The sequence below is a fragment of the Phyllobates terribilis genome, unplaced genomic scaffold, assembly GCF_046119375.1.
Source record: "Phyllobates terribilis strain yellow unplaced genomic scaffold, ASM4611937v1 Scaffold_13__5_contigs__length_258822181, whole genome shotgun sequence".
Taxonomy (NCBI): Eukaryota; Metazoa; Chordata; class Amphibia; order Anura; family Dendrobatidae; genus Phyllobates; species Phyllobates terribilis.
Window position 1 is genome coordinate 254,433,122 of NW_027362773.1, and position 12,266 is coordinate 254,445,387.

The window sequence follows — 12,266 nt, forward strand, 5'->3', positions numbered from 1 at the left end:
GTTAAAAAAAAAAAAGTCGCCATTTTCCAAGACTTGTAGCATCTCAATTTTTCCGGATCTGATGCCGGGTGGGGGCTTATTTTTTGCGTGCTGAGCTAACATTTTTATTGATACCTTTTTCGGGTAGATACACTGTTTTGATCGCCCGTTATTGCATTTTATTGCAATGTTGCAGTGACCAAAAAAATCTTAATTCTGCCGTTTCTAATTCTTTTTCTCGTTACGCCGTTTACTGATCGGATTAATTCTTTTTATATAGTGATAGATCAGGTGAGTCTGAACACGGCGATACAAAATATGTGTAAATTAGATATTTTTTTTTTGGTTTATTTTGAATGGGGCGAAAAAGAGGTGATTTAATAAACCTTTTATTTTTAAAAAAAAATTTAATATTTAAAAAAATTTTTTTTTTACTTTTACACATTCTTCAATAGATTTCATGGGAGACTAAAAGCTGCGATTGTCTGATTGCTTGTGTGTAGTAGAAATGCTCACTTGTTATGAGCGCCGACTGCTGGGCGACGCTCATTGCAATCTGGCAATGACAGCCACAGAGGTCTCCTGCAGACCCCGGGTTGTCATGCTAACCCATCGGCGACCTGCGGTCACATGACACGGGTGCCAATGGGCGGAGTTAGTGACGCACTTTTGGTAAGCACGAGTTAAATGCCGCTGTCAGAGATTGATAGCGGCATTTAACTAGTTAAAAGCCGCGAGTGGATCACGATTCCACCCGCGGCTGTTAGGGGCACATGACAGCTGTACAGATCAGCTATTATGTCCCCGGAAAGGTGCGGGCTCAGCGCCGGAGCCCACACCATAGGTGGAGAGCCCGACAAGTATTGTAATAGTACGACACCTGTCGGAAAGGGGTTCTTAAGCAGTGAACATCCCCTTTAAGGTAAGGGGAGCAGCCTAATTAATATAGTATTTGACTCATTGACAGGACAGAACAGGACAAGTCAGGATGTACAAAGAATGTCGCTGTATGTTCCGTTCTTGTCACATGGACATGTGACCACTGTAGCCAGTCACTAGCTGCAGAGGTGATGCGATGGTCACTTTTGCAGCCAGTAACTGACTTGATGCACAGAGATCAGAGAGGGAACCAGGCAGCGAAGAATGAGGAGCAACGGCGATCAGAAAGGTGAGCATACATTATTTTATAGCATTCTTGGCCATTTAAAAGTCAAAACGGGTGGAAAACCCTTTTCTATGACAGATATAACACTTGCTTATAAGATGATTTATGCAACTTTTTCTTCTCCTAAAAGCTATTTAATTTTTTCCTCATAGTTCACTGTGCAGAAACTGGTGAACACAAGGAAGAGAAAAGATTAGCATCTACGAAGGAGGATGACAGTGGCTCCAGGTAATTATGTACACCCTGACATCAGGTATATCATTAGAGCTCTTATGGCCTGGGACAACTTCCATCACCACCAGTGTGTGCCTCAGATGCTTCAAAAACACACGCACACACACGTCCACAAATATTTGGACAGTACCTAGAGATGAGTGAGAATGTTCTAAAAACGATCGCCAATTTCAAATCAGCACAAATATAGCGAAGTCTGATTCGTGTTCGGGTTCCCGAGCCTTTTGCGCAAAAGTCGGCCCAAACATGAACATCCCTGGTTTCCCATTCTGTCATCAGCATGACTGTGCGGGAAACAGTGTCTGTGATCGGCGGTAACAGCGCTACCGCCGGTCACAGCGTTGCAAAATCGTGGTGTGAGTGTGATCCCTCAGCTGTGACAGTGACCCGCGGTAAAAAGCTTACCGCGGCTCATAGGCGCCGGCTGATGGGAGTACTACACCCATCATCCGGCGCCTTCTGTCACAGTAAATAAGCAGCGCAAGCGCCTTTTCATGCCGGTGCTTGCGCAGTGAAAGTGAAAGTAAAAAAATAAATAAATGATCATTTAAATAAAAATAATAAACACATTATACTCAATTTAAAAAAACACCACATTCTCACCTTACACCTAATCCCGGATGCCCATGTCATCTGAGATAAAGATAAAATATTAAACCACCATAATGCTCACCTGTCCGCCATAGTCCATATAATATCGAGTGTCCCACGACGATGTCACTGATAGCACAGCCACATCCGGAGATGCGATCGTGCTATCTGGCAGCCGGCAATACACTGACAGGAGCGCGATCGCTTCCACAGTGCATCGCGATGAGCTGCCGGCACTGAGGTCACTGGAGTTCACACAGCTGAAGATCAGCTGAGAGCTCCGGTACCCTCACTTACAGCACCTGTGCTGCGTGAGAATTTTCCCACGCAACACTGATGCAGGAAGTGAGGTCACCGGGGCTCTCAGCTGATCTTCAGCTATTTGAACTCCAGTGACCTCAGCGCCGGCAGCTCATCGCGATACACTGCAGGAGCGATCGTGCTCCTGTTATTGTGTACAGTGCTGTCTTCTATAACAGTCACATCAGTGACTGCTGATGTGACTGCTGTAGGAGTGACCCGGATCGTCGTGGGACACTAGATTACGTCGTGATGGCGGACAGGTGAGGGATATTGTTGTTTTATTAGGTGAGCATACAGTGTTTTTTTTTGTTTTTAAATTAATTATTAAAACCGTGTGTTTTTTTTATTTAAAATAAGGACTTTATTCTGGCCGTGTCTTTATTTCAAAAACCTCGACTATGGGGTTAGTAATCTTATAGACTCCTCTCCATTACTAACCTGGGGTTCATGTCATCCGCTAATACAAGGCTGACATGAACCCCAACCCTATTACCCCACTCACCACCGCTACACATCAGTGGGAAGAGCGAGGCTAAGCGACAGATTTGGCACATCTTATGGATGCGCCATTTCTGGGTCCTCTGAGGGATGATATTGTTAGCCTCAGAAGGGGCCAGGATCCATGGCCCCTTCCTTGGCTATTAATTTCAGCTCACTGCTGTCTGTTTAGCCTTTGCTGGTTAGATTTTATAGAGGGATCCTACATAAAAAAAATTCTGGGGTCCCTCTGTAATCTAGCCAGTAAAGGCTAAGCAAACAGCTGTGAGCTGTTATTAATAGCCAGGGAACATCTTTGGCTAATGGCCCCTTCCCCAGCTAGTAATATCAGCAGTCGGCTTTCCCTCTGTTGGTTATGAAAATTATGCGGGAGCCCACGCGTTTGTTTTTTTTAATTTAATTCTTCATTTTATTTCATTTATATGAAATCCCATGCTCACTGTGCTTGTTTTTGACACTGCGTAAACTCACCCGCAGCATGTCCATTTCTGTAGCAGAGACTCAAGTCTCCTCTGCAGATCTTGTCCAATTGAAATTTCATTACATGCGGTGGATTCGCTTGTACTGACAAAACAAGTGCGGCATTAGAACGCAGCGTTTTGGACGCAGCGAAAATACTCACCCCATTTTCGATGGTAATCTAAGGGTTAAAGCGATGTCCCGCATTTCTTTTTTCAAATATCTTTATTTAGCTCCAAAAAGCATTCATTGCTGTACAAGGAACGCATGCAAAGAATGCATGTAAAAACACGTTTTTTCTGCTGCAAAGTGAATGAGAAACGTGAAGTGTCATGCACATGTTGAGTAATTTTGACTTGCAGATTTGGTAATCATCAGCATGTCAATTCTTTGTGCGTTTTTGCCGCATTTTTTACCCAATGAATGCACTGAAAAAACACAGGCAAAATCACGGCAAAAATTCATAAAAAACGCAGACAATAAATCGCATCAAAATCGCGGCGAAAATGCAGGCAAGAAAATGCCGCAAAATCACAGGCAATAAAATACATCAAAAACACAGGCAAGAAGACGTATCAAAATCACGGCTACATCAAAACTGCCACAAAATCGCAGACAAGAAAATGCATCAAAATCGCAGGCAATAAAGCACATCAAAAACGCAGGCAATAAAGGAATTTAACTAACACGCAATTTTGCTGTGTCTTATTGCCTGTGTTTTTGCCTTGATTTTGATGCATTTTCTTGCCGCGATTTTGATGCGTTTTCTCGCCTGCGATTTTGATGCGTTTTATTACCTGCGTTTTTGCCACGATTTTGCTGCCTGCGTTTTTTCCTGCGATTTTGATGCTTTTTTTGTGTATATTCTTTATTTAAGAATGTTGTAAGGGAAAAACAGAAACATAGATAGTGTGGTAAAGCAACTTGCTCGGCTCTTCAGAGGCAGACACAGGACACACGGTTTGGGTTAACTTCCTGCTGGTTTATTCTGTGGCATAAACTCCAGCAGTGTCCCATAAAAATAAACAGACACTATCTGGGTGAACAGGAAAAACAAAAAGATAAGGTATGACAGAGTCCAATAGTAAGCGAGGCTCTGACCGCTGCAGGTAGCACAGTGAAATCTTCAGCAACACCAGTCCTCCGGTGTTGCTCTCTGGTTTCACCCAAAAGAGACTGGAGACTTCACTCTCCAAACCAAACACTCCAGAGAAACAAAGCTGACTGAGCATTTAACCTTGCTCAGCCACACCCTGAGGGGGAATAGGGGAATGGCCTCCCACCCTCTTTGCCATTCCCATAAAACAACACCCTTTTAAGAGAGGTAACCCCCCCACATTATAACATGCTGGCAGAAATTCGGTAGGCTTCAGTTCACACAGGAGAGCATGCTGAGTGACACATACCTCCCCACATATATTAGACCAGTGACTTTGTCACATATTCCCCCCTCTACCCAAAGCCGGGGGTTTGGGCACCTTCCAATACCAGACAGGGAATCCTAGAGAGGACATCAGTGTTCCCGTGTAACTTCCCGGGCCTATGCTCCACCTGGAAGTTAAAGTCCTGAAGACCTAGGAACCATCTAGTTACCCTGGCATTTTTACCCCTCTTTTCCCTCAACCATCTTAACGGGGTATAGTCTGACACCAGCTTAAACTTCCGGCCTAGTAGATAATATCTAAAAGTATCTACTGCCCACTTTATGGCTAGATACTCTTTCTCTTCTATTGCGTAGTTCTTCTCGCATGACGAAAGTTTACGGCTCAGATAGAGAATGGGATGCTCTTCCCCATTTATTTATTGAGAGAGTACGGCTCCTAGACTAACCTCTGAAGCATCTGTCTGGACCACAAACTCTTTCTTAAAGTCTAGTGCGACTTGGACCGGCTGCTTATACAGTGCTAGCTTCATCTGTAGGAACGCGATCTCTGTTTCTCCGTCCACTACGGTCGATCTGGTGTCTTTTAGGAGATCCGTCAGCGGCACGGCCATCATGGCAAAATTCGGGATAAACCACCGGTAATATCCCACCATTCCCAGGAATGTTCTTACTTGCTTCTTGGATAGCGGTTGCGGCCAGGTCTGGATTGCCTCCACTTTATTTACTTGTGGCTTTATTTCGCCTCTTCCAACGACATAGCCCAAGTACTTTGCCTCCTCTTTTCCGACGGCACATTTTCTCGGATTTATGGTAAATCCCGCCTTCCTTATAGCATCCAGAACGGCCTGTAGTTTAGGTTGGTGACTAGCAGAGTCTGGGCTAAAGACTACGATGTCGTCAAGGTAGACTGCGGCATACATCTTATGTGGGGCTAGGATCCGATCCATAGTCCTCCGGAAGGTGGCTGGGGGTCCCCTGTAGTCCGAATGGCATCCGAGTGTATTGAAAGCACCCATCAGGTGTCGAGAAAGCCGTCTTCTCCTTGGCCATCTGGGACATGGAGATCTGCCAGTAGCCCTTCGTCAGGTCCAGAGTGGTGGTGTACCTCTCCGGTCCAAGCCTCTCGATGAGTTCGTCGACGCAAGACATCGGGTACTCGTCACACTTGGACACCTCATTCAGCCGGTGGTAGTTATTACAAAACCTCCACTCTCCTTTAGGTTTTGGTACAAGGACAATTGGGCTTGACCACCCACTCTTTGACTCCTCTATCACCCCAAGGTCTAACATCCTTTTCACCTCGGCCGAGATCACCTCCCGGCGTGCTTCCGGAATCCGGTACGGCTTCAGATTCACTCTTACATGTGGCTCTGTTAGTACGTCATATTCTACCACCTGAGTATGCCCCCGCAACTCTGAGAACAGCTCCCGATTCTGCTGCAGCAGTTCTCGACACTGTTGCTTCTGGGCCGGCGATAGAGTTTCTGCTATAGTGACCTACTCCACCTTGCCTTCGGGAGCGGCTCCCAGGCAAGGAGTACACCGCTTCCCGGTCACTCCACGGCTTGAGCAAGTTCACATGGTATAGTTGGTGCGGCTTTCTTCGGCCAGGCTGGTGGACTTTATAATTAACCTCGCTGACTTTCTCCACCATCTGGTATGGAGCTTGCCATTTGGCCAAGAACTTGCTCTCGACTGTAGGGCACCAAAACACGGTCCCCAGGCTGGAACTGCCTCAGCCTCGCTGATCAGTTATAGACCCTTGCCTGGGCTTCCTGCGCCTAGAGGAGATGCGCTTTCACTATCGGCATCACTCTCGCTATTCTTTCCTTCATCTGGGCGACATGTTCAATGACGGTTCAGTGTGGCGTAACCTCGGCTTCCCAGGTTTCCTTAGCGATGTCCAGGAGCCCTCATGGATGTTGTCCATAGAGAAGCTCAAACAGAGAAAAGCCCGTAGAGGCTTGTGGAACCTCCCTTACTGAGAAGAGCAGGAATGGCGGCAGGTAGTCCCAGTCACGTCCATCCTTCTCTACGACTTTCTTGCGCATCGCTTTCAGGGTCTTATTAAAGCGCTTTACTAAGCCGTCTGTCTGTGGATGGTTAATAGATGTTCGCAGCTAGGTAATCTGGAGGACCTTGCACAGCTCCTTCATTACCTTGCTTATGAACTGGGTCCCTTGATCCGTTAGGATTTCCTTCGGCAGCCTGGTCCTGGCAAATATATGAACCAGTTCCCTGGCTATGCATTTGCTCGAATAGTTCCTTAGCTGTACCACTTCTGGATACCGGGTCACATAGTCCATGATTACTAGAATGTATTGGTGGCCTTGGGCTGATTTGACTAAGGGCCCTACTAGGTCCAGAGTCTAACAAGCCAAGAACCTTTACTCCATTTATGTACACGGCACACGCCTGTGCCCCCTCGCCGGGTCGACAGTCCACACTGTAGGCTGGATTCGCATAATAGGAACTTCGCTGCCTAGGCTGCAGTCCATGAGCTCAGGGGACATATGACACCGGGCGGCTACGTGTCCCGGGTTGTGACATCGCCAACAGACTATATCCTTAACAACAGTCCTTGCGGCACCTTCAGTGGACGTGGGACGCCCCCCAGTTGTGGCTCTAAACCCCTTCCGTGGGTGAACCCGCCCCCTTTTGGGTATGCCACTACGGGGCAGTGATTATATCCGGTTTCCCAAAGATTTCTCTACCACCCTGGTACCTCTCTATCAGTCCAATGAAGTCATCTGCATTTTGTGGATTGCCCTGGGCAACCCAAGTCTGTACCGATTTGGGAAGGGAGCGCATGAATCTATCAATCGCCACCCGCTTGACCATCTGGGCCGGAGTGGAGGACTCTGGCTGCAACCACTTCTGAACAAGATGCAGTAGGTCAAACATCTGCGAGCGAGGGGGTTTGTCGCTAGCATATGCCCAGTGGTGGACTCATTGGGCTCTCACCGCCATATTCACTCCCAGACGTGCTAAGATCTCTGTCTTTAGCTTGGCATATTCCTTGGCATCCTGCAGTCGTAATATGCCTTTTGGGGTTCATCCGACAAACATGGCGCCAGAACGTCTGCCCACTGTTCTGGTGGAAGTCTCTCACGATCAGCCACCCTCTCAAAGACTGTCAGAAAGGCTTCTACATTATCCCCAGGGGTCATCTTCTACATGGCCCGTCTTACCGCCTTCCTGACGTGTGAGTCATCAGTCGGCCCTGGGGGTGGGGCGGTCGCTGTGCCCTGGATGGCGTCCGCCAGAAGCGGTTAACGGGAAAAACAAAAAGATAAGGTATGACAGAGTCCTATAGTAAGCGAGGCTCTGCCCGCTGCAGGTAGCACAGTGAAGTCTTCAGCAACACCAGTCCTCCGGTGTTGCTCTCTGGTTTCACCCAAACACAGCCTGGAGACTTCACTCTCCAGGCCAAACACTCCAGAGAAACAAAGCTGACTGAGCATTTAACCTTGCTCAGCCACACCCTGAGGGGGAATAGGGGAATGGCCTCCCACCCTCTTTGCCATTCCCATAAAACAACACCCTTTTAAGAGAGGTAACCCCCAGCATATCACATGCTGGCAGAAATTCAGTAGGTTTCCGTTCACAACATAGGAGAGCATCCTGAGTGACACATACCTCAGACCAGTATATCAGACCAGTGACTCTGTCACATATTCCCCCCCTCTGCCCAAAGCCGGGGGTTTAGGCACCTTCCAATACCAGACAGGGAATCCTAGAGAGGGCATCAGCGTTCCTGTGTAACTTCCCGGGCCTATGCTCCACTTGGAAGTTAAAGTCCTGGAAACCTAGGAACCATCTAGTTACCGTGACATTTTTACCTCTCTTTTCCCTCAACCATCTTAACAGGGCATAGTCTGACACCATATAACATGCTGGCAGAAATTCAGTAGGTTTCCGTTCACACAGGAGAGCATCCTCGTATATCATAACAGTGACTCTGTCACTGAATTTCATGAAATAATTAAAAAAAAATTTACGTGGGGCTTCGCCCTATCTTTGTATCCAGCCAGGTACAGCAGGCAGGAACCCGCAGCCCCCAACCACCAGCTGCCTATTTGTACCTGGCCGGACACAACAATATAGGGAAGCCCTTTTTTTTTTATTCTTATTTCATGAAATAATTTAAAAAAAAAAAAATATGTGGGGCTTCGCCCTACTTTTGTGTCCAGCCAGGTACAACTAGGCAGCTGGGGGCTGGAATCCGCAGCGCAGGGAGGCCCAAGCTTTCTGGGCCCCACCCGCTGCAAATTGCAATTCGCAGCCACCCCAGAAAATGGCACATTCATAGAAGCGCCATCTTCTGGCTCTGTACCTAACTCATCCAGGGCCCTGGTGTGGTGGCTCACTGGGTAATAAAGGGGTTAGGGCCAGCTTGGTATTATCAGCTGGCCCTAAGCCCGAAATTCATGGGATCACGCCAATATTAGACATGACCGCCATGAATTTCTAGTAAAGTATTTAAAAAAAACACAACACCCAGAATAAAGTCCTTTAATTGAAATGAACGCACAATTTTTTAATGTTCTAAATTAAACCATACTTACCATCACGTCCATTCCAGCTGAAGCCAATGTCTTCTGCAGTAAAAGTAAAATAATAAAGCAACCTCATCCTTACCTTTCCATGGTTCCCAGGACAGCTTCCGCTCTGCTACATTCACATGACAGGCTGGATCACAGCCGAAAGCTGCCATCCAGCTTGCCATGCCGCAGACACTGAGAAGCGCAGGCATGCTTGCACTCCTCAGTGTCTGGCTGTGACGGTATCCAGATGAGCCGAGTTCATGTCCAACGAACTCAGCTCACCTCATGCACGTCACTGACAGCGTGGGAAAATTCTCCTGCGCTTGCGGTGAGCGTGAGAGAATTCTCCTGTTCTTACTGCAAGCGCAGGAGAATTTTCCCACGTTGTCAGTGACGTGCATGAGGTGAGGAGGAGCTTCACTGAGGAGCTTCTCAGTGTCTGCGGCATGGCAAGCTGGATGGCAGCTTTCGGCTGCGATCCAGCCTGTCATGTGAATGTAGCAGAGCTGGAGCCGTCCTGGGAACCATGGAAAGGTAAGTATGAGGTTGGTTTATTATTTTATTTTTATTGCAGGAGATCGCTGGCTTCAGCTGGAATGGGCGTCATGGTAAGTATGGTTTAATTTAGAACATTAAAGAATTGTGTGTTTATTTCAATTAAAGGCCTTTATTCTGGCTGTTTGTGTTTTTTTTTAACTTTGACTATGAGGTTAGTAATGGGGGTGTCTTATAGATGCCTCTCCATTACTAACCTGGGCTTGATGTCAGCTGGCATTATAAGCTGACATCAACCCCAACCCTATTACCCCACGGCCACTACTACAGTGCAGTGGGAAGAGCGAGGCTAAGTGCCAGAATTGGCGCATCCTATGGATGCGCCATTTCTGGGGTGGCTGACGGCTGGTGTTTCTAGCCTGGGAGGGGGCCAATATTCATGGCACCCTTCCTGGGCTATTAATATCAGCCCCCAGTTGTCTGCCTAGCCTTTGCTAGCTATTAAAATAGGGGGGACCCCACGTCATTTTTTGGGATGGTCCCCCATTTTAATAGCTGGTAAAGGCTAGGTATTCAGCTGGGGGCTGATATTAGTAGCCTGGGAAGCTCCGTGGGTATTACCCCCTTCCCAGGCTTCAAACATCTGCCCCAGCCGTCTGCTTAACCTCCGCTAGAGACTAAAATTACGGAGAACCCTACGCCAATTTTTTTTTTAATAAATCCTTTATTTTAACACTAAATGACAAGTACAGTAACCAACACTGTCACTCTACTTATTATATATGTGACTGACATGTTTCTATCTATCTATCTAATCTATGTGTGATGCTCTATTCTTTCTGTTCTAAATTGTCGGGTACCGATGTATGCCGCTGATGAATTACCGGCCGGCTTTTTTAAGGAGATGGGTGCATGAAAACACTATTATTTTTTTAAAATAAATCCTTTATTTTAACACGAAATAACAAGTACAGTAACCAACACTGTCACTGTACTTATTATATATGTGACTGACATGTTTCTATCTATCTAATCTATGTGTGATGCTCTATTCTTTCTGTTCTAAATTGTCGGGTACCGGTGTATGCCACTGCTGAATTGCCGGCTTTTCATGTTTCACTGTGAGCACTGTTCCCATCGATTTGGGCAATCACTGTAATTCCACAACCAGCATGGCTGTGACATTACAGTGAGTGGCAGACAATCCTTGCATGATTGGTGCTCTAAATAGCGCCAAACATGCAGGACGGGGACCCGAGCTCCCCCCCGAGCATCGCGCAAGTATTCGGCGAGCTCCGAGCATCTCGAGTACTGAGATGCTCGGGCGAATACCGAGCAGTGGCGAGCATGCTCGCTCATCACTAGTAAAGATGTATGCAGTATAAACATAGTTTGTTGCTTAATTCCATGCTTCATAGTATACTCTTATTTTGGTATTTGTGCCAATGTTCCAGAAGCTTGTCTTGCTTAAGATAAGTCAAGTGAGTTTTTTAAAACGAATATTTGGTGTTTGATTTGTTAACCCATTCTGAAATGGGTGGAGGGTCAGGGCTCATCCATTGCCCTTCAATAAGGATTTTGGCCACATTGAGGAGATGAGATATTATAATATACTTTAAGTATTGATAGGTTGATTCTGAGAATGGAGGTTGAGTATGATTAGTGAGGGAGTTAGAGGGAATGAGATGTGATGCGTTTTATTGCCTACATTTTGCCTGCGATTTTGCCTCGTTTTTTCAGTGCATTCTGTGGGTGAAAACCACAGACAAAAATGCACACAGAATTGACATGCTGAAGATTATTTTCTATTTTCGCTTTTGGTGCATTTTGCCTGCGCTTTTCACCCATTGAATGCACTGGAAAAACGCAGGCAAAAATACACAGATAATTGACATGCTGATGATTATTTTCTGCACCGAATCTGCAAGTCAAAAAATAATCAACGTGTGCACGACACTTCACGTTTCTCATTCACTTTGCTGCAGAAAAAACATGTTTTTGCATGCGTTTTTTGATGCGTTTTTGTACAACATTGAATGCTTTTTGGAGCTTAATAAAGATATTTGAAAAAAGAAACATGGGACATTGCTTTAACCTTTGGATTACTGTCGGACCCGGGCTGAGTATTTTCACTGCTTCCAAAACGCTGCTTTCTAATGCGGATCCACCGCAATGTACTGACATTTAAATCGGTCAAAATCTGCAGCAGAACTTGAAATGCAGCGGATGAGTTTATGCCGCGTCAAAAACAAGCACAGTGGGCATGGGATTTCTTATAAATAAAATAAAATGAAGAATTAAATAAAAAAACGGCGTCATTTTCATAACTAGCAGAGGGAAAGCCGACCACTGGGGGCTGATATTACTAGCCAGAGAAGGGGCCATTAGCCATAGATGTTCTCTGGCTATTAATAACAGCGCACAGCTGTTTGCTTAGTCTTTACTGGCTACATTACAAGAGGACCCCAGAAAAATATCGACTTAGAGTCCCTCTTTAAAATCTAACCAGCAAAGGCTAAACAGACAGCTGTGAGCTGATATTAGTAGCCAGGGAACGGGCCATGGATCTTGGACCCCTCCGAGGCTAATAACATTAGCCCTCAGCGGACCT

General features: G+C 46.2%; 1 protein-coding gene across 2 annotated transcripts in view; it reads left to right on the forward strand.

Annotated features, from left to right (window-relative positions):
- Positions 1–12,266, forward strand: part of DNAAF1 (dynein axonemal assembly factor 1) — a 63,422-nt gene that overhangs the window by 8,772 nt on the left and 42,384 nt on the right. For both annotated transcript variants that reach the window (XM_073659611.1, XM_073659610.1), the window contains exon 2: positions 1,297–1,372. In XM_073659611.1, the coding sequence (XP_073515712.1) occupies positions 1,297–1,372 (76 nt within the window). The remainder of the gene's footprint in view (positions 1–1,296; positions 1,373–12,266) is intronic.